Raw genomic sequence first — 22,630 nt, 5'->3', positions numbered from 1 at the left:
CCATTGACTCAATTAATTGATGAAAATTATAAATTTGTGGAATATAAGGCTTTGCAAGTAAAGTACGGATTAACCAGTGAAACACAATGGCAATACTGTATATCCAATTGAAACATATTTGCAAAGGCGGTTTGGCTATAGCAGCATGGGAAACACACTTGCTGCTACAAGATTTAATTTTGGAAGTCAATCAATGAAATTTTATTATTGAAATATTGGTAGAATAAATTTGGAATAAATTCTTCCAATTTTTCTTCTTCTTCCAATTTTTCTTCTTATTTTTTCCCCTTCTTTTTTATATATGTGTGCTTATCTGAAAAATATATGTGTGTATGTATTTGTATGTATTTTGCTTGTATTTTGTAATAATTATGTTAAATGAAATTTAATAATAATAATAATAAAGGTTGAATCTCTGCAACAGAAACAAAAAAACTATAAAACCATACTCAACAGGAAGAAATGTGATTTAGAATATGATAGACAAAAATGGAGTGAAGAGTTAGGGGTACAGATAACAAATGATATATGGAGTTCAAGTATAAAATCAACAGAAATAGCCTCTATGGATCTAAGGCTAAGACTTATTCAACAGAAAATAATATTCAGAGTCCACTGGACTCCATCAATCTGGCCCAATCACCTTCTCAGTCCAGCCCACAGACGGTCCGGGAATCAGCATGTTTTTACATGAGTAGAATGTGTGCTTTTATTTTAAATGCATCGCTGGGTTATTTGTGGGGCATAGGAATTTGTTCATCCCATCCCCCCAAAATATAGTCATTATTACTTTTCAACATCTCAGATCCACAAGGTCTGAGGGACAGGGACTGGCCCCCTGCCAAAAAAGTTTGCTGACCCCTGGTCTAGATTGGTATAAGAATTTAAGTTCTCAAATATAGAAAATAAATGTTGACAAATGTACAAGGCAAACACATACATAAGTATGTAAACCATGTGTCTGAGATAGTAAAGGTAAAGGTAAAGGGACCCCTGACCATTGGGTCCAGCTGTGGTCGACTCTGGGGTTGCGGCGCTCATCTTGCTTTATTGGCCGAGGGAGCCGGTGTCCAGCTTCCGGGTCATGTGGCCAGCAGGACTAAGCCGCTTCTGGCAAACCAGAGCAGCGCACGGAAACGCCGTTTACCTTCCTGCCGGAGCGGTACCTATTTATCTGCTTGCAGTTTGATGTGCTTTTGAACTGCTAGGTTGGCAGGAGCTGGGACCGAGCAACGGGAGCTCACCCCGTCGCGGGGATTCGAACCGCCGACCTTCTGATTGGCAAGCCCTAGGCTCAGGGGTTTAACACACAGCGCCACCTGGAGAGCAATCCTGAAGCCATTTTGACTCTCCCAATGATCTCAAAAATTCCTCTGCAGTAAGGGAGGCAAATGGGGAAAGCCTTCCCTTTGTCTTTTCGCTTGCAAATTCTGTCTTAAGGGTGCATTTGTGTCTGAATAGGGTGAGCCTGTGACCTGGACTCAGGAACTAAAGTATTAACCATCACAAAAGAATGGCCAGGCTGCCCAGGTAAAGCAATCAGTGACCATTATCAGGTATCCTGGCAGACAGGATTTCTGCTGTAGACCGCCTCCTTCTGTGATGTATGCATGATGTCTTGGGCTACAGGGTGGGCAATTTCAGGAGTCTCTATAAGGGCTTGCGCACCATTGTTTGGGGTTCCTCTTCCCTCCGGCGTGGGTTGAGTGGGGACCCTGTTGCAACAGTTTAGTAAAGATCAGGCTTACTAGCTGCTTTGCTTCTCAATATTCTCTGGTTGGCCTCTGTTATTTTCTCCTGCCAATGTTGTTGTTGTTGAGTCGTTTAGTCGTGTCCGCCTCTTCGTGACCCCCTGGACCAGAGCACGCCAGGCACTCCTGTCTTCCACTGCCTCCCGCAGTTTGGTCAAACTCATGCTGGTAGCTTCGAGAACACTGTCCCACCATCTCGTCCTCTGTCGTCCCCTTCTCCTTGTGCCCTCCATTTTTCCCAACATCAGGGTCTTTTCCAGGGAGTCTTCTCTTCTCATGAGGTGGCCAAAGTCTTGGAGCCTCAACTTCAGGATCTGTCCTTCCAGTGAGCACTCAGGGCTGATTTCCTTCAGAATGGAGAGGTTGGATCTTCTTGCAGTCCATGGGACTCTCAAGAGTCTCCTCCAGCACCAGAATTCAAAAGCATCCTTCCAACAGGGAACCCAATTAAGGACTCTTCACAGGCTCTTGAATACCACATAAGGGAAAAGGAGCAGATTTTGTTTACATCATGATAAAATTATTATTATTATCATCATCATCATTATCATCATCATCATCATCATAGAACCATAGAGTTGGAAGAGACCACAAGGGCCATCGAGTCCAACCCCCTGCCAAGCAGGAAACACCATCAGAGCACTCTTGACATATGGTTGTCAAGCCTCTGCTTAAAGACCTCCAAAGGAGGAGACTCCACCACACTCCTTGGCAGCAAATTCCACTGTCAAACAGCTCTTACTGTCAGGAAGTTCTTCCTAATGTTGAGGTGGAATCTTCTTTCTTGTAGTTTGGATCCATTGCTCCGTGTCCGCTTCTCTGGAGCAGCTGAAAACAACCTTTCTCCCTCCTCTATGTGACATCCTTTGATATATTTGAACATGGCTATCATATCACCCCTTAACCTCCTCTTCTCCAGGCTAAACATGCCCAGCTCCCTTAGCCATTCCTCATAAGGCATCATTTCCAGGCCTTGGACCATTTTGGTTGCCCTCCTCTGAACATCATCATCATCATAATCATTATCTTCAGGGCACGTAAGACAGTTCTTCTTCACACAGCTTTTTTGGGGTAGGTGATGGGGAAGATGAGAAAGGGAGGTCACCTGATGGATGGATCCTTTCACGGGCGCCATCTTCACAGACTGGGCCAGGAGTCTTTAAACTCCCCAATGGGAACTGAGAAGCATACTAAGAGATTAGATTTTCAGACAGAAATGATGGACAGGACTGAATAAGATGTAAAAGTATGTTTATGGTCTGTGTGTGTGGTTTGGGAGCTGCATGGCCAGGGAAAAAACAATGCTGTCCAGGGTTGTAAAGACTGCAGAGAGAATAATTGGGTGCACTCTTCCCACCTTGGATCAAATCTACGCTTCCAGGTGCCATAAGAAAGCGGCAGAGATAGCGCAGGATAGTGCGCACCCCGGAAATGATCTCTTTCAGCTTCTGCCTTCTGGAAGAAGACTAGGACTAGCCGCTTGAGAAACAGTTTCTACGCAAATGCAATTCTGGTTCTAAATGTAGCATAAGGAGTCTCTATAGTATAGTGTATTTTTTAGTATAGTGTATTTTATAGTATAGTATAGTATAGTATAGTATAGTATAGTATAGTATAGTATAGTATAGTGTATTTTAAAATGGGGTTTCAGAGTTTTTAGGGGTTTTTGAATGTTTTATGTAGTTTTTCAATTTCATTAAAAATGAAACAATGACAATAAAGATATCGTATATATTAATTACTGTTGAAAATGATATGTTAAAAAAACTAATAAAATTATATATATATGGCCTTAATTTTTTATCACACTATCTATCTGGAAATCCCCCCCCAAAAAAAACTTTCTGTGGGGTGGTAGCATTTTGGAAGGGCTGCTTTTGGGAGAAATAATATTGACAGAGCAAAGGTCATTGAGCCGCGCGGCGATTGGGAACAGGATGAGGACCTGGAATTTTTGACTTCGAAAAAGGAGGGAGGAGGTAAAAGGGGGGCAGCCAGGCCATCCCAGACGCCCCAAAGCCTCGCCCACGTCCCTCTTCCGTGGCAGCTCGTCCCGTGGCAATCCTGCCCCCTGGGCACCCGCCAACCTGCCTGCTTGTGGCCAGGGAAGGTTGGCGCCGATTGGGAAATTGGTTCGTTGGCAGGTCGTGACTTTGTCCAAACTTTGCCCAGGTCGACGTTTCTGACGGGGAGAAGAGGGAGCTGCGATTTTCGGAAGCGCCTGTGACCCCACAACTAGAGAGCGACCCGGTGGAAGGCCCCCCTCCGTGCCAGGGAGATGACAACTTCTTTTGACAAGCAAGTAGACACCTGAAGGCAGCCCTGTTTAGGGAAGCTTTTAATGTTTAATAGACCATTGTATTTTAATATTCTGTTGGAAGCCGCCCAGAGTGGCTGGGGAAACCCAGCCAGATGGGCGGGGTAGAAATAATAAATTACAAGACAGAAGTACTGTTTTGGGGGGGACAGGGGGCGGACGGGTGTGTGGGACTCCCTGGTCCTGAATGGGGCAACTGTGCCCCTGAAGGACCAGGTGCGCAGCCTGGGAGTCATTCTGGATTCATTGCTGTCCATGAAGGCGCAGGTCAATTCTGTGTCCAGGTCAGCTGTCTGCCAGCTCCATCTGGTGCGCAGGATGAGACCCTCCCTGCCCGCAGACTGTCTTGCCAGAGTGGTGCATGCTCTAGTTATCTCCCGCATGGACTACTGCAATGCGCTCTATGTGGGGCTACCTTTGAAGGTGACCCAGAAACTGCAATTAATCCAGAATGCGGCAGCTAGACTGGTGACTGGGAGACCATATAACACCAGTCTTGAAAGACCTACACTGGCTCCCAGGACGTTTCCAAGCACAATTCAAAGTGTTGGTGCTGACCTTGAAAGCCCTAAACGGCCTCAAAGGCCCAGTAGACCTGAAGGAGCATCTCCACCCCCATCGTTCTGCCCGGACACTGAGGCCCAGCTCTGGGGGCCTTGTTAGCCGCCCTGAGCTCGGGAAGGGCGGGGTATAAATAAAAAATTATCTTTATATTTTATTTATTTTTATATTTTTTATATTATATTTATTATATTTATATGATAAAAAAGAATATATGGGCAGAAAGAACACCGGGCGAGAAAAAGGTACACCTGAAGGAAGGAAAAGCGAGGGAGGACTCCTAGGGTTGCCAAGCTGAAAGGGAACCCCAGCGGTCATCTAGCCCAACCCGCTGCAATGCAGGAAAGCCCAACTCCCTGTTCGTCTTTGCAGCTTTCAGGTCCTGCCGGATATTCCGCCTCGCTCCACCTCCATCGACATGGACCCTCCTCCCGAACCCAGCGTGGCCAAAGAGTATGAAGATCTCCAAAGCCTGGATGTGCCAGGGGAACGTGGGCAGCACTTCGGGAGAGGTACGCAGGGGGGCTGGAGCGGGGCCGGCCCATCGGACTGGGTGTGGAGAGGGCCAGATTTAGGTTTGACGTGGCCCTAAGCTACGTAATGGGGCCCTTTCTATGTCCAGCTGTCCTTTGTCAACACCAAATTGTCGCTGGTTTTTTTAGTATTGAATATATGCTATACAGTCATACCTTAGGTTACAGCCACTTCAGGTTGTTTATCAGGTTGTGGACGGCCAAAAGCTGGAAGTACCAGAACGGGTTACTTTCGGGTTTCGGCAGCCGCGCATGCGCAGAAGCGCTAAACCGCACTTTGCACATGCGCAGAAGCGTCGAATCACAACCTGTACGTGCGCAGGCACGGGTTGTGAATGTGCATCCTGCACGGATCACGTTCATAACCCGAGCGTCCACTGTATGGTCATTTATGGACCTCATAGGTATCTCAAGCCATTTGCCATGTTGCCAGGCAACCAGTCCATGCAGAATGTAGGTACCCTATATATAGAAAGGAGCAAACCAGGGATATTTTAGGGAGCAGGCGGGGCCCATGACTTACATCCTAGGAGCCTACACAACACAAAACACTGTTGCTGTCTGTAAAAAGGGTAAAGGGGACCCCTGACCATTAGGTCCAGTCGTGGCCGACTCTGGGGTTGCGGCGCTCATCTCGTTTTATTGGCCGAGGGAGCCAGCATCCAGCTTCCGGGTCATGTTTCTGTGTGTGGAATATACCGTATTTTTCGCTCTATAGGACGCACCCGACCATAGGACACACCTTGTTTTAGAGGGGGAGAACAAGGAAAAAAAATTCTCCCCCTCTCTGCCCATCGCCCCTTCAGTGAAGCGGCAGGAGGTGCTGCGCAGAGAGGGGGAGAATATTTTTTTCTTGTTCTCCCCCTCTAAAACAAGGTGCCGTTCAAGGTGCATTCAGTCGCCTTCAGGCGGCTACCTTGGAAGCCTGGAGAGCGAGAGGAGTCGGTGTGGACGCCCCCTCTCACTCTCCAGGCTTCAGTGAAGGCAACCCAAAGCCTCAAGAGCGCGGCGGGAGTTTCCGCTGGGCTCCGGAGGCTTCGGGTTCCCTTCAACCTGCTCTTTGGGGCTGCCGGGGAAGCCCGGGTCCCCCTCCCCCAGCCCCATAGAGCAAAGAAGCCAAGACAGCGAGCAGGATGCATCCCGTTCGCTGTCTTGGCTTCTGCCATAGCCGCGCGCAACCTCTCCAGCCTGAATTGTGGAGTTAGAAGGGTTCCCCAGGGGTCATCCAGCCCAACCCCTTGCAATGTGGGAATCTCAACTGAAACTTAGTTCTCTGTCCAGTTCTGGGCTCCTCCGTTTTAGAAGGAGATTGACAAGCTGGAACATGTGCAGAGGAGGGTGACCAAGGGCAGGCACCCCTAAAAGTGGCCCTCCAGCTGTTTCGGGACTACAGTTCCCATCATCCCTGACCACTGGTCCTGTTAGCTAGGGATAATTGGAGCTGTAGTCCCAAAACAGCTGGAGGGCTGAGTTTGGGGATGCCTGACTAAGGGTTTGGACCATGAGTAGGCAGACTAAGGCCCAAACAATCGCCTTCTAAATCCGGCCGGCGGACGGTCCAGGAATCAGTGTGTTTTTACAGAAGTAGAATGTGACCATTTATTTAAAACTCATCTCTGGGTTATTTGTGGGGCCTGCCTGGTGTTTTCACATGAGTAGAATGTGCGCTTTTTATTTAAAATGCATCTCTGGGTTATTTGTGGGGCACAGGAATTTGTTTTTTGTTTTCCAAAATATAGTCCAGCCCCCCACAAGGTCTGAGGGGCAGTGGACCGGCCCCCTGCTGAAAAAGTTTGCTGACCCCTGGTTTGGAGCCTGATGAGGAACGGTCGAGGGAGCTGAGGATGTTTAGCCTGGGGTAGAGGAGACTGAGAGTAGACCCACGAGCCACCCCTATTTTTCTCCCCACAGCGCTGCCTCCATTCCAGTCACCCTGGCGCCGGATCTGCCCCACCAACCGCCTCGTCTTGGTCCTGATGGGATTCTGCTTTGTCCTGACTCTCTCGGTGGCTCTTCTTGGCATTCAGAGTGAGTGACGGGCGTCACAGCATTGGGGGAAAGGAATCGGGGGATTGGCTGTGCAGAATCCGGCTTCCCCAACCTGGTGCCCTCAGCCTCCAGATACCTGGGGCTGCACCTCGCTAGGGCATGCTGAATTTTTCTTTTCCTTTCTTTTTCCCAATTTTTAAAATTGATTTCCCCAAATCTTTAGACAAACAAACAAACAGACATAAATCTTAACTGTACTTAATCCAATCTTAGTAACATTGTTGAGTGACTTCCTCAAATCCCCCTGGCTGAGTTTCAGTATATATCCTTGCCACAGGGTTCTGTCTTGGGCCTGGTCTTATTCAACATCTTTATCAACGACTTGGATGATGGACTCAAGGGCATCCTGATCAAATTTGCAGATGACACCAAACTGGGAGGGGTGGCTAACACCCCAGAGGACAGGATCACACTTCAAAACGACCTTGACAGATTAGAGAACTGGGCCAAAACAAACAAGATGAATTTTAACAGGGAGAAATGTAAAGTATTGCACTTGGGCAAAAAAAATGAGAGGCACAAATACAAGATGGGTGACACCTGGCTTGAGAGCAGTACATGTGAAAAGGATCTAGGAGTCTTGGTTGACCACAAACTTGACATGAGCCAACAGTGTGACGCGGCAGCTAAAAAAGCCAATGCAATTCTGGGCTGCATCAATAGGAGTATAGCATCTAGATCAACCTGAAACTGTTCTTAACCTAAAGCACCACTTTAGCTAATGGGGCCTCCTGCTGCTGCCATGCCGCCGGAGCACAATTTCTGTTCTTATCCTGAAGCAAATTTCTTAACCTGAAGCACTATTTCTGGGTTAGTGGAGTCTGTAACCTGAAGCGTATGTAACCCGAGGTACCACTGTATATCTAAGACCTCAAAAGGGACGCAGGTGGCGCTGTGGGTTAAACCACAGAGCTTAGGGCTTGCCGATCAGAAGGTTGGCGGTTTGAATCCCCCGATTATGGGGTGAGCTCCCGTTGCTCGGTCCCTGCTCCTGCCAACCTAGCAGTTCAAAAGCACATCAAAGTGCAAGTAGATAAATAGGTACCGCTCCGGCGGGAAGGTAAACGGCGTTTCCGTGCGCTGCTCTGGTTTGCCAGAAGCGGCTTAGTCCTGCTGGCCACATGACCCGGAAGCTGTACGCCGGCTCCTTCTGCCAGTAAAGCGAGATGAGCGCCGCAACCCCAGAGTCGGTCACGACAGGACCTAATGGTCAGGGGTCCCTTTACCTTTACCTAAGACCTCAAAATTCCCTTTACCTTTACCTAGGACCTCAAAATTCCTATCACACTGTCCTGAATCTCTCAACATTCATCGGATGCCCACATTTCCAGGGGAATGTTTCCGTCTGGCGCCCAAAGACATTTTTTTGTGTGTGTGTCCTCCCTCATCCCTTTTCTCTTTTTTGACAAATTAAAAAAGGACCCCTGACCATTAGGTCCAGTCGTGGCCGACTCTGGGGTTGCGGCGCTCATCTAGCTTTAGTGGCCGAGGGAGCCGGCGTACAGCTTCCGGGTCATGTGGCCAGCAGGACTAAGCCGCTTCTGGCGAACCAGAGCAGCGCACGGAAACGCCGTTTACCTTCCCGCTGAAGCGGTACCTATCTACTTGCACTTTGAGGTGCTTTCGAACTGCTAGGTTGGCAGGAGCTGGAACAGAGCAACAGGAGCTCACCCCGTCGCGGGGATTCTAACTGCCAACCTTCTGATCGGCAAGTCCTAGGCTCTGTGGTTTAACCCACAGCGCCACCCGCGTCCCTTTATTGACAAATTAAATGCAGAATGTATCTCTGCTGGATTTCATTCTGGGTTTTTTTAGGGGATGCCCAGCTTCCTCACTGATTAAAAAGTTCCTCTTCCTCCCATCGCTTCCAATTGCTCTGACCTTAAACTGCTCCAACCTGAAGGAAAGGGATTTCGAAGCTATGAAACTGCCAAAATGGAAAAAAATTCATTACAGAGCTCGCCTGGGAGGCCGCCTTCTTGCTCCCACTGCGCCAATTAATTAACTTAGCCTTGCCAAGACGGTGGTTTTATCATCGCTGTTCCAAGGGCCCCAAAACAGCTTATCTTGCACACATCGTCCTCTTAATTGAATTGCCGCCACCTGCGTTTTTTTTTTTTTTCCTTTTCCAGTAATAAAATTTGCAAAGTCTTGGGAGGTTGGGAGGGCAGGGCATATAAAATAAAATAAACTAAAGAAATGCGTCTGCAGGCAAGCTACCTGTCTGGAGACAGGGAGAAGGATTCCCTCTAACCCTTTAATATAGGTCACTGAGCACGCCAGGCCCTCCTGTCTTCCACTGCCTCCCGCAGTTTGGTCAAACTCATGCTGGTAGCTTCGAGAACACTGTCCCACCATCTCGTCCTCTGTCGTCCCCTTCTCCTTGCACCCTCCATCTTTCCCAACATCAGGGTCTTTTCCAGGGAGTCTTCTCTTCTCAGGAGGTGGCCAAAGTCTTGGAGCCTCAGCTTCAGGATCTGTCCTTCCAGTGAGCACTCAGGGCTGATTTCCTTCAGAATGGAGAGGTTTGATCTTCTTGCAGTCCATGGGACTCTCAAGAGTCTCCTCCAGCACCAGAATTCAAAAGCACACATTCTTCGCTGATCAGCCTTCTTTATGGTCCAGCTCATTTCCATACATCACTACTTCCATACATCACTCTCACTTCCATACATCACTACTGGGAAAACCAGAGCTTTAACTATACAGACCTTTGTTGGCAAGGTGATGTCTCTGCTTTTTAAGATGCTGTCTAGGTTTGTCATTGCTTTCCTCCCAAGAAGCAGGCGTCTTTTAATTTCGTGGCTGCTGTCACCATCTGCAGTGATCATGGAGCCGAAGAAAGTAAAATCTCTCACAGCCTCCATTTCTTCCCTTTCTATTTGCCAGGAGGTGATGGGCCCAGTGGCCATGATCTTCATTTTTTTGATGTTGAGCTTCAGACCATATTTTGCCCTCTCCTCTTTCACCCTCATTAAAGGGTTCTTTAATTCCTCCTCACTTTCTGCCATCAAGGTTGTGTCATCTGCATATCTGAGGTTGTTGATATTTCTTCCGGCAATCTTAATTCTGGCTTGGGATTCATCCAGCCCAGCCTTTCGCATGATGTCTAATTCTAATTCTGTGATTCTGCAATTCTGATGTGTGTAAACCGGGGTGAGGAGAGTGGTTCAAGGAGGAGACGAGCGTGCGCCAAGCGTCCCTGCCAAGAAAGAAGGGGTGAGCGTGTGTGAAAGGCAAAGAGCCGAGTTCAAATTTTGCTCTTCATCTGCTTCCCACCAGGGGCTCGTTTCAGCGGAGATCAAGGGGCGGCGAAGGAGGCTCTCAAGAGTTTGAACCTGACGGTGAAAGCGGGGCTCAGCAGCATCCAGCAGACGAGTAAGTGAAGGGATGGGAGGAGCAGGAGGAGGTGCTGATCCCCAGTGGTTAGAGCAGACTGCACAGAGACATTGGGCATCCTTTTATTGGTCTGCTGCCTTCCCACAACCAAAGCCCTTTCGCCCTGCACGTCAGCCACCACAAAGCTCTCCCAAAAAGCTTGCAAAGGTGGTCTCTGTGCTTCGGCGTCCGATCTGAAAGACGCGACACACAAGGAAAGAGGATTGGGAAGGGAGGAGGAAAAAGAGAAGAAGCGCAAACAGGGACTAGTTTTTCATATCGCCGCCGTGTTTCCGATTCCAGGGAACGGCACCAGAACGAAACTGGCCACGCTGGAGAAAACGATGAACGACCAGGTTTCGATGATGGAGAAAGGTGGGTGGCCCCGTGAATGAGCATGCAATACGTGGTGTGGGTGCAAGTCCCCCCCAACTCCTTTTTTTAAAAAATCATTTTTATTAATTTTCCAATAAAAAGCATCCAATTAATATATCCAATCATAATCCAATTAAAATTAAAAAAGGCCAAATTATAATCCAAATTATAATTGTTGATTTTTCGGGGCTCCCCATAGTCTGGACCTCTGAAGCATATCTCCACCTCTCAGTCCTGTCTCTCCTCGTTGTTTCCATATTTCCCACATCTCGATTTTAACGCTTAAAAATTCTCCGTCCCCGGTGCCACGATTCTCAATCACGTCAGACATCGTATATCCTTTTGTCGGTCGAATACAGCTTTATTTGTGTATATATATATTTTTCCAAAGGCTCCTTTGCACCTTGCTGCTTCCAACAGGACGCTTTGTAATCTTGGTTGGCCAGGGGCGGCAGGAAAGCACACCAGAGCTCAGACCTTAGGCCTGGCAAACGGACACTTTGCAAGACCTGAGCTGCGCTGCTGGGAAAAGCAAAGCGTCCTTTGTTGAACCTGAGTTGCTGTGATGGACTGGTATTCAGACTCAGAGGCTGAACCTGAGGAATCCCAGCCTGCACAGGAGTCCCCGCCTCCAGAACCAGCTGAGCCGGGGCTGGGGCTTGTGCCTGAAGGGCCCTCACCTGTGCTGGATCCTCAGGTGCAGGCACCAGCTGAGTCTCCTCTGGCTCCGGAGGTGATGGAGGACCCATTGCCTGCAGGTGCTCCACTCTCAGTCCCGTCAGGGGAAGCTGAGGTTGCCTCTGGGTCCGGTAACCCTCCAGCCTCTCCTGAGCTGCAGAGGCTCAGGGCAGAGAGGCGGAGGGAACTAGGTTCCCGCAGGAGGAGGGCTCACCTCCAGGCCAGGAGAGGCGAGTCACCAGAGGATCGGGGCCTGGGGGCTAACCAAGAAGTGAGGGCCGAAACGCCGTTTACCTTTCCCATTCCCCTGGAAATGTGGGCATCCAATGAATGTTGAGAGATTCAGGACAGTGTGATAGGAATTTTGAGGTCTTAGGTAAAGGTAAGCCATTCCTCTGTCTTTTCTTCCAGTCAAGAAACAAGTCGAAGGCCAGCTGGACACCTTAAAGCAAGACTCGAGAGCTTTCCGCTGTGAGCTAGTGGAGATGAGAAGCAATGGTAAGAGATCACGCATTTATTTCATCTCCTTTAAATAAAAGGACACATTCGACTCATGTAAAAACACGCTGATTCCTGGACCGTCCGTGGGCCGAATTGAGAAGGCGATTGGGCTGGATCCGCCCCCCCGGGCCTTAGTTTGCCTCCCCATGCTATAGGGGCTCTTGGATAAGGGGAAAAGGAGCAGTTTTTTCTTATAACGGTGCCGAAAACATTTCCCGCCTCCCACAGAGGTGGGGGGTTATGGGTGCAGCTCTTGCAAGCAGGTAACAGTGGCGTAGCGTGGGTTGTCAGCACCCGGGGCAAGGCAAGTAATTTGCACCCCCTAACCCGGGGCAAGGCAAGTAATTTGCACCCCCCCCGCTGCACTGTCCCTCCCCCAGATAGTCCCTCGCTCTCTCTCCGCACCGCACCGCACGCCTGGCACCCTCCCCTCCACAGTGGGCGGTGACCCGGCGGCTCGGACCGGATTCGCACAGCCAGCACTGCAGTGAGAGTGAGTGAGTGAGCCAGGTAGGGGCAGAGAGCTGCGAGTGCGAGCGCGCCCCCCCCCCCAGATGTTGCGCCCGGTGCGGCCAGCCCCCCCTGCACCCCCCACGCTACGCCACTGGCAGGTATCAACTCCCTGAACCTTTCCTCTCCCCTCCACCATCCGCTATAGGGAGCAAAACCGGGTGCTGCCCTAAAGGCTGGAAGAACTTTGACGAGAGCTGCTACTGGATGTCTCAGGACACGGCTTCTTGGAACCAGGCCAAGCTGGACTGCGAGAAGAAAGACGCTCACCTGGTGGTCATCAACTCACCGCAAGAGAAAGTAGGTGGGGGGGTGGGGGGGGGTTTTGGAGGCCTGTCCCAGGGTGGGGGGGGGGTGGCAAAGGGAGTCAGGTTCTTGTGTGCACCTGGGGACGTGCCGGTCCTTGAGATGGGCGCGACGGCACTTTTTCCTCTTTGCCGATGGGCCCGCTCTCACTTAGATGAATTCCCCCCACCTCACTGAACAACCTTTTACCCAAAGATTTCTTTTCCTTTCGTAGTAAACGGAAATCTGCCCTTATTCCCTTATGGGGGACACAAGAGCCCTTATAGAGTCCTTTGCAGGTTAGAAGTGTTATGGTAAAATCTGCTCGTCGGACTAAGTCCGCGGGTCCCTGCGGAGGAAAATGAGCTCAGCTGGAGACAGGAGCAAACTGCAGAAGATCCATGTTTATTGCGCAACAGGTTCAAGGCGAGATTGAACAGCGAGAAAGGGGTGACATGAACTTTTGAAACTTCCCTCCATGTCCCAGAATACAGTGCAAAATACATCCCAGTTACATCATGAATACATTAAGAAGAGGTTGGGCTACACAGAATTAACATATGGAGGAGGGAGGGGGGAATATGCAGAGCTGGAGATATGCGCAGATAAGCACATCCTGAGTACCGGTGATGAGAAGACAATGGTCCATGTATGCATAGTCTGCCACCTGGCATTGCCCGGAGGAAAGGCTTGGCAGAGTGATTTGACAGGATTAGGGTCTTGACACCTTGCTTGAGGGATTATGGAGGACAGGGAAGGTGTCATGGAGTCCTAGAGAAATTGAGCAAATTGGCACGTTGATTTTCTATGAATTTTATAGATTTTAGTCCCTTTTGACATTGACAATTGGAAATAAATGGATATATTGTAGCGAAGAAGGAGGTGAAGAAGACATGCCCCCCCCTCCGTATCAGAAGAAAATAACAGGGGCCAACCAGAGAATATTGAGAAGCAAAGCAGCTTGTAAGCTTGATCTTTATTGAACTGTTGCAACAGGGTGCTCCCCTCACGCGCAGAAGGAGGGGGACCCCGAACAAAGGTGTGCCTGCCCTTATATAGACATTTTAAATTGTCCACCCTGTAGCCCAAAATCTGGGAATGTTCAGGGATGCAGGAGAGGATATGTTGTATGATTATATCCTTATCCAACTTGTGTTAACAAGTTCCCAAAATATCAGCAGAGTAAAACATCCCCCTTTATTTAAGTTTGCAACGGCAGCGTGTGCTCAGGCTTGCTTATCAATCACTCTGGTAATTTCCCCTTTATTCCCTCTTAAAATAGAAGACACGACGCAGTCCTTTACAAAAGTATAAAAAGAGTTTACTCACATTCTGTTCACAATCAGATCCCAGAAGGCAGACTTAAACTTAGTGAAGTAATATACATTTGGAGTCTATCTTATAAGAAGATAGTACCTTTCTCCTCTCTTGGTTGGAGCCAAGAGGGCACCTTTAGCTTAGCAGATGTTGCTTGTTCGATGGAAGAGAGTAAGAGAGAGATGGTTGCCCCTGCCCTGTGCTTTTATCATTTACCTGCACAGGTGAGGCCACACCCACCTCTAGTCACATGCGGAGGAAGTCTGCCCCAGGAAGTTTACCTGCTGGCTGGGCAAACATCCCTCCCCATGTCTAAACATGTACACTCTAGGAATGCTGTAATTGACTGCTCTTGTGTTTCACATCCCACAAAAACATCATACCTAATCACAGAAGGAAGCGGTCTACAGCGGAAATCCTGTCTGCCAGGATACCTGATAATGGTCCCTGATTGCTTTACCTGGGTAGCCTGGCCATTCTTTTGTGATGGTTAATACTTTAGTTCCTGAATCCAGGCCACAGGCACACCCTATTCAGACACAAATAAGCCCTTAACACAGGTAAGCAAAATACAATGGAGTCGTCCGCGACTGAACCTAACGGTCAGGGGTACTTTTATCTTTACCTTTTATGCTCCTGTGATGTAAGTCGTGGCCTGCTCCCTAAAATTTCACAGGTTTGCTCCTTTCTATATATAGGGTGCCTACATTCTGCATGTTCAAACGGCTTGAGGTACCTATGAGGTCCATAAATGACCATATGGCATATATTCAACACAAAAAAACAGTGACGATTTGTTGTTGGCAAAGGACGGCTGGACATAGAAAGGGCCCCATTACCTTCAGTAGCTCAGGGCCTCGTCAAACCTAAATCCGGCCCTGTTCTCGCTAATAAAGGGTTAACTCCAACTTTGAACAGTGTGATTTATGGCCTGCTTGCTCTTTGACACGCAGCGATGTTTTTTCCCTCCCCTCCCTTCAGAGATTCGTGAGTCAGCGCTGGCGGTCCGCTGACATTTGGATCGGCCTGACGGACGTCACGGGAGTCTGGAAGTGGGTGGACGGGACTTCATACATGTTCAAGCAAGAGTGAGTTCGGCGCCCCACGCACAGACGCGGCTCTTCCCACTCCACCCCACTCTCTGCAGTGCTGTCATCGCAGCTAAAGAAATCCCCCCCACAGAGGGTGTTGCATCCCAAAAGCAAGGAGGGTTTGGACTCTGATTCATAAAATAAACACAAGGCTTGACCAGCAAGACTCTGGGAGGAAGTGCCAGTAATAATAATAATAATAATAATAATAATAATAATAATAATAAATAATCTGTCCACTGTCCCACCATCTCGTCCTCCGTCGTCCCCTTCTCCTTGTGCCCTCCATCTTTCCCAACACCAGGGTCTTTTCCAGGGAGTCTTCTCTTCTCAGGAGGTGGCCAAAGTCTTGGAGCCTCAGCTTCAGGATCTGTCCTTCCAGGGAGCACTCAGGGCTGATTTCCTTCAGAATGGAGAGGTTTGATCTTCTTGCAGTCCAGGGGACTCTCAAGAGTCTCCTCCAGCACCAGAATTCAAAAGCATCCATTCTTCGGCGATCAGCCTTCTTGATGGTCCAGCTCTCACTTCCATACATCACTACTGGGAAAACAAGAGCTTTAACTATACAGGACAGATTGTTAACTCTTTATTGCCTAATAATAATAATAATAATAATAATAATAATAAATAATTTATTACTTATACCCCGCCCATCTGGCTGGGCTTCCCCAGCCACTCTGGTCGGCTTCCAACAAAATATTAAAATGCTGTAATGCATCAAACATTAAAAGCTTCCCTAAACAGGGCTGCCTTCAGATGTCTTTTAAAGAGAAGATAGCTGCTTATTTCCTTCACATCTGAAGGGAGGGCGTTCCACAGGGAGGGTGCCACCACCGAGAAGGCCCTCTGCCTGGTTCCCCGTGACTTGGCTTCTCGCAGTGAGGGAACCACCAGAAGGCCCTCAGAGCTGGACCTCAGTGTCCGGGCAGAACGATGGAGGTGGAGACGCTCCTTCAGGTATACTGGACTGAAGCCATTTAGGGCTTTCAAGGTCAGCATCAACGCTTTGAATTGTGCTTGGAAACGCCAAAGATAACATTCAATTTTTAATCTTTGTTGGAAGCCACCCAGAGTGGCTGGGGAAACCCAGCCAGATGGACGGGGTATAAATAAATAAATAAATAAATAAAAATAATAATAAGAGAGCCAGTGCGGTGTAGTGGTTAAGAGCGGTAGTCTCGTAATCTGGGGAACCGGGTTCGATTCCCCGCTCCTCCACCTGCAGCTGCTGGGTGACCTTGGGCCAGTCACACTTCTCTGAAGTCTCTCAGCCCCACTCACCTCACAGAGTGTTTGTTGTGGGGGAGGAAGGGAAAGGAGAATGTGAGCCGCTTTGAGACTCCTGAAGGGGAGTGAAAGGGGGGATATCAAATCCATATCCAATAATAATAATAATAATAATAATAATAATAATAATTTATTATTATTATTATTATTAGCAAATTCGCTTCTGCAGCACACCAATCTAGCATATGGTGGCTATTCCCAGCTCTGTGCTTTATGGCAAAGTTGCAGCAACAGGGGACGATTCCCATTCTGCCAGTTTATATACCTTCCCCTGGTGGGCTGTGTACCTGCAGCCGGAGACGACGCCTTCATGGAAATGTCCTATGCTCTTTCCTTTTCATTCCGCCTCTGGCTCTGGTGCAGAAGAGGCTGGGCAGCGCCTGGTCCTACACTTTCCTGGCCTGCCTCTTCTTCCGACCCCTCCACCCTCCTGCTCTGAAGCTTCCCCCAACCCCTGATTCTTGCCTCCTGGCTGGCGCAGTTCCCCACAAACCACTGCCCCTCACTCCCCAGTCAGACTCCAGCCCCCTGTCACCAGCGCACACTATCCTCAGCATTCTGTCTCAGGGCTCAGCTTATGTTAAGAAAGAAAGAAAGAAAGAAAGAAAGAAAGAAAGAACCCATATTTCAAGATCCGAAGGGGGATTCTGATCATCTTCTTGCTACTGCGTTAATGTCCAAATCAGTCTAAACAGAGTTCATAATTCTATCCAGTCTTATCTTGCTGTTTCCACATCACATCTTGTTCATATATTTTCTCTTTTTTCCTTATGATCTCTTCTGATAGTCTCCTTAAGCCGATAAACACCAATGATGATCCTGTGTGAATTTTTCCTTTCTTCCAATCCTCAAATCGAGATGGTTTCCATATATCATCGCCTTCATAGATAACATCGCTCTTTCCATCATTAAGCTCGCAAAACTGTCGCTCTTAAGTCCCTCTGAGGAGTTTCACCCACAATATAAAAACAGCTCTATTTCTCTCTTTCTCCTCCCAGACTCAAGACCTCTGACAGATCTTCCCAATATGGCGACGGCATTTTTAACTGCGTCATTCCAAAGCTCTTATACATTCCACGCTCTTCTTAAAACATGCTTTGGTTCGAAAGTTTATCTCCACACAGCCTTAAATCCACAGCTTAAGTCCTTAAAACGACATTTCTGACTCGTGAGGGGAGGGGATTCTTGTTTAATCACATAAGGAAAGAAAGGAAAGTTTTCCCCCTTCCCCATCAGTCATTTGCCATACCGAGTCTTGGCGTATCGTCTCATGATTTATCCTTCTGTTGTTTTAGGGACTGGGCTGAAGGCCAGCCGGACCATTGGTACGGCCACGGACTGGGAGGCGGAGAGGACTGTGTACAGGCTTATTCCAACGGCCTTTGGAACGACAACCACTGCTCTCGACGGTTCTCTTGGATGTGCGAGATGGAGCTGGGCCTCTAGAGGAAACAGGACGGAAGTTGGTACCTTTACGCACATGTGGTGGTACTGCGCCAAGATAAGAGAATTTGGGGACATAATATACAAGGAACTCAAAAAGATCTTCAAATTCTCGTTTCGGGGGGAAAACCCTGAAGCCTTTTTGTTAGGCATTATGTCCGCTGATAAACCCCCTCTTTATGTACCGCGGCCGCAGCGGATTTCCTGTCAAAATCTCAAATTACGTGTAATCCCCCTCCCCAATTTTAGCCCTGCCCCAGAATGAGTTGTGTAAAAATTGTTATTTCTTTTTTTGCTGAGTTGCAGTTACTGCCAAGATCAATTCTTTTGACAAAATTTCGCGTTGTCGAAAAGACCCATTAATTTTGGGCCGTGAGCGATTGCTTCTTTAAGCGATATTTGCCGTTTCTGCTAGAATTAAATTGGAGCTGGCCACCATTGGCTGCCTGCATTTCCTGGTGTGCTATTGGCTGTGGGGCTTGTGCGTGTCATGGAATGTTCATGGGCTTTCCGACTGGGGAATGAATGAATGAATGAATGAATAAAACTTTATTTGCATAGCCAACAGGCCATAGCACCGAAGGACAAACACCAACAGAAATACATTACAAATATAGTTAAAATCTTGTGACCTATTAAAACCCTAGGTAAATTAATAATCTCAGTACTTAAAACTTAGCAGAAGTAATAAAATAATAGTACTAAAACATGATAATAATCATAAAAACCCAGGCGAGGAATCCGGGTGACCACACTGATATCATTCAGATACCAGCTCTCAATCTCATTGCTCTCTCGATAAATTTGGCAACCTTCTCTGTTGTCGAGCTGTTCTGATCGGCTAGAAGTGAGCACAATTTGGCTTCGCAAGAGCGGCCGGGGATGGCAGATAGGAGCGGCGTGATGGTCTCGTCCCTAAGATCTTTATATAGGGAGCAAGACAAGAGAACGTGTGACGCCGTCTCTACATAGCCAGCTCCACAGGGGCAGAGCCGGTTCTCAAATGGAATTTTTTGATATCTGCCGACTGGGGAAGGTTCACACAAGACCAGTGCGATCCTGTGAATTCAGGATTAGGCCGAGACCTGACTTTGCCTCATCCCCTTTAATACATAAAACAGAAAATATATCTTGTTGTGAAGACAGAATAACTGAGATGAGGAAGGTCTCCGGCCTCAAGGGCAGAAAATCTGCAAGTTATGAACCTAAATAAACTGCTTTTTCAAATTTTACAACCAAGTTCTGTTTGATTTTATGCAATAAATAAATGAAAACAAACAAACCTACGGTTATACAGGAAATCAACTGTATCTTTTACGAAAACAAATAAAGCATGATGAGATTATCTTCCAAAAGGAATGTTTGTTTGCCTTTCTTCTTCCCAGACATGGGTCAGTTGCCTTTAATGTATTTATTCATAAGAATATTTATAAACTGTCATTCAAAATAATGTTATAAGAAAAAAACACTACTCCTTTTCCCTTATGGGGTATCCAAGAGCCGTGAAGAGTCCTTAAGTGGGTTCCCTATCGGCAGGAGAAAATAACAGAGGCCAACCAGAGAATATTGAGAAGCAAAGCAGCTAGTAAGCCTGATCTTTATTGATCTGTTGCAACAGGGTGCCCCCTTCACACGCAGGAGGAGGAGGAGACCCAAAACCCAGGTGTGTCCGCCCTTATATAGACATTTTAAATTGCCCACCCTGGAGTCCAAGACCTCCCCCAGAAACAACATACATACATCACAGAAGGGGTGGTCTACAGCAGAAATCTGAGTGTGCTGTTTACCTCCTGTCTGCCAGGTTACATGTTAATGGTCACTTGATTGGATACCCTGGGGAGCCTGGCCAGTCTTTTGTAAAGATAAATACTTAGTAATGATAAATACTTAGTTCCTGAGTCAGGTCACAGGCTCACCCTATTCAAACACAGACATACCCTTAAGATAGGATTTGTGAAGGAAAAGACAATGGGGAGGCTTTTCCATTTTCCTTTGACTTTGCAGAGAAAACATTTGGTCAGTTTGGGAATCAAAAATGGTTTTAGGTTGGTCTTCCTGTGCTGATCTATATACGTGCTTGGTTGGTACATTTATGAACATTTAATATATATCTAAGACCTTAAAATTCTTATCGCACTACCTCACCACACGCAGGAGGGAGGAGAACCCTGAACAATAGTGCGCGAGCCTTTATATAGACTCTTGAAATTGCCCACCCTGTAGCCCAAGACCACCCCTAAAACATCACAGAAGGAGGCGGTCTACAGCAGAAATCCTGTCTGCCAGGATACCTGATAATGGTCCCTGATTGCTTTACCTGGGCAGCCTGGCCATTCTTTTGTGATGTCTAATACTTTAGTTCCTGAATCGAGGTCACAGGCTCACCCTATTCAGACACAAATAAGCCCTTCTGACAGATAAGCAAAAGACAACGGAGAGGATTTCCTTCCTCCTTGCAGAGAAATATTTGAGAGTCAAAATGGTTTGTGAGAGCCAAAAGGGCTTTAGGATTGCTGCTTCAGACACACAGTTCATATACCTATGTATGTGTTTGCCTTGTACATTTACGTTTAATTTATATTTGAGACCTTAGAATTCTTACAACAAAAAACGAAAAGCACGGCAGCCTACAACGAAATCACTAAAGCGCCGTGAAACCATGAGATTATAAAACGCAGAGCAGCTGATCAACGTGGAATCAGATGAGCCCTCTATGGCAAAACAACATTGCTTTCTGCAGGTGGCAAAATAACAGAATTGTAGGGTTTGGGGTCCCCAAGGCTCATCCAGCCCAACCCCCCTGGCATGCAGGAATCGCAGCTGAAATAATAATAATAATAATAATAATAATAATAATAATAATAATAATTTATATATACCCTGCCCATCTGGCTGGGTTTCCCCAGCCACTCTGGGTGGCTTCCAACAAAATATTAAAATACAATGGTCTATTAAACATTAAAAGCTACTGCAACAATGGGTTGGTGGGCAGGAAGAAGAAGAAGAAGACTTTGGATTTAATATCCCGCCTTTCACTCCCTTTAAGGAGTCTCAAAGCGGCTCACATTCTCCTTTCCCTTCCTCCCCCATAACAAACACTCTGTGAGGTGAGTGGGGCTGCGAGACTTCAAAGAAGTGTGACTGGCCCAAGGTCACCCAGCAGCTGCAGGTGGAGGAGCGGAGACGCGAACCTGGTTCCCCAGATTACGAGACCACCGCTCTTAACCACCACACCACACTGGTGGACTGGAATGGTTGGCTGCTTTGAGAACTGTTGTAAACAAAAATCTGCCCTTTTTCCCTTATGGGGTACCCAAGAGCCCATATAGAGTGCTTACGTAGTGTTACAGTAAAATCTGGGTGCGAGGCTGCTCTGCCACCCAGCTCGTCGGACTAAGTCCGCGGGTCCCTGCGGAGGAAAATGAGCTCAGCCAGAGACAGGAGCAAACTGCAGAAGATCCATGTTTATTGCGCAACAGGTTCAAGGCGAGATTGAACAGCGAGAAAGGGGTGACATGAACTTTTGAAACTTCCCTCCATGTCCCAGAATACAGTGCAAAATACATCCCAGTTACATCATGAATACATGAAGAAGAGGTTGGGTTACACAGGATTAACATATGGAGGAGGGAGGGGGGAATATGCAGAGCTGGAGATATGCGTAGATAAGCACATCCTGAGCACCGGTGATGAGAAGACAATGGTCCATGTATGCATAGTCTGCCACCTGGCATTGCCCGGAGGAAAGGCTTGGCAGAGTGATTTGACAGGATTAGGGTCTTGACACCTTGCTTGAGGGATTATGGAGGACAGGGGAGGTGTCATGGAGTCCTAGAGAAATTGAGCAAATTGGCACGATTTTCTATGAATTTTATAGATTTTAGTCCCTTTTGACATTGACAATTGGAAATAAATGGATATATTGTAGCGAAGAAGGAGGTGAAGAAGACATGGCCCCCCCCTTCCGTATCAGTAGGTTCCCTATTGGTAGGAGAAAATAACAGAGGCCAACCAGAGAATATTGAGAAGCAAAGCAGCTCATAAGCCTGAACTTTATTGATCTGTTGCAACAGGGTCCTCACTCACCCCACGCAGGAGGGAGGAGAAACCCAGAATAAAAGTGTGTCCGCCCTTATATAGACATTTTAAATTGCCCACGCTGGAGCTCAAGACCACCCCGCCATACATCATACATACATCACAGAAAAGGCGGTCTACAACAGAAATCCGAGTGCCTTGTTTTTTACCCTGTCTGCCAGGTTATCTGATAATGCCTTTCCTGGTAGTCTGGCCATTCCTTTGAGATGGCGATTTCCCAATTCCTGAGATGATGGGAAGGTTCCCTCACCCCCTCCCTCCTTGCAGAGAAAACATTTGGTCAGTTTGGGAGTCAAAATGGTTTCAGGGCGGTCTTCCTGTGCTGCTCCAGACATTGGTACATTTATGAACATTTATTTTATATATAAGACCTTAAATTTTTATTACAAGGGCAGAGGGGGCCAGTCCACCATCCCTCAGACCATGTGGTGGGTCAGACTATATTTTGAAAAAAAT

General features: G+C 47.6%; 1 protein-coding gene across 3 annotated transcripts in view; it reads left to right on the top strand.

The window, feature by feature from the left end:
* The window catches only part of LOC310663089 (asialoglycoprotein receptor 1-like), a 34,037-nt gene extending 15,841 nt beyond the window's left edge, over positions 1-18,196 (top strand). The window contains exons 1-10 of one of the 3 annotated variants that reach the window (XM_083410709.1): positions 3,649-3,730; positions 3,924-4,049; positions 5,002-5,141; positions 7,074-7,190; positions 10,494-10,589; positions 10,893-10,964; positions 12,054-12,140; positions 12,802-12,953; positions 15,237-15,343; positions 17,929-18,196. In XM_083410709.1, coding sequence (XP_083266835.1) covers positions 4,030-4,049; positions 5,002-5,141; positions 7,074-7,190; positions 10,494-10,589; positions 10,893-10,964; positions 12,054-12,140; positions 12,802-12,953; positions 15,237-15,343; positions 17,929-18,079 — 942 coding nt within the window. In that variant the 5' untranslated portion in view covers positions 3,649-3,730; positions 3,924-4,029 and the 3' untranslated portion in view covers positions 18,080-18,196. Of the gene's footprint in view, positions 1-3,648; positions 3,731-3,923; positions 4,095-5,001; positions 5,142-7,073; positions 7,191-10,493; positions 10,590-10,892; positions 10,965-12,053; positions 12,141-12,801; positions 12,954-15,236; positions 15,344-17,928 lie in introns of those variants that run through there. The other 2 variants (XM_083410710.1, XM_083410711.1) reach the window with 2 other exon arrangements.
* Positions 18,197-22,630: the final 4,434 nt, after the last annotated feature.

This window comes from Podarcis tiliguerta (assembly GCF_965153285.1).
Source record: "Podarcis tiliguerta genome assembly, chromosome: 13".
In the NCBI taxonomy this organism is placed as follows: Eukaryota; Metazoa; Chordata; class Lepidosauria; order Squamata; family Lacertidae; genus Podarcis; species Podarcis tiliguerta.
The sequence above is the reverse complement of the archived record's forward strand: the minus strand, read 5'-3'. Positions and strand labels throughout refer to the sequence as shown.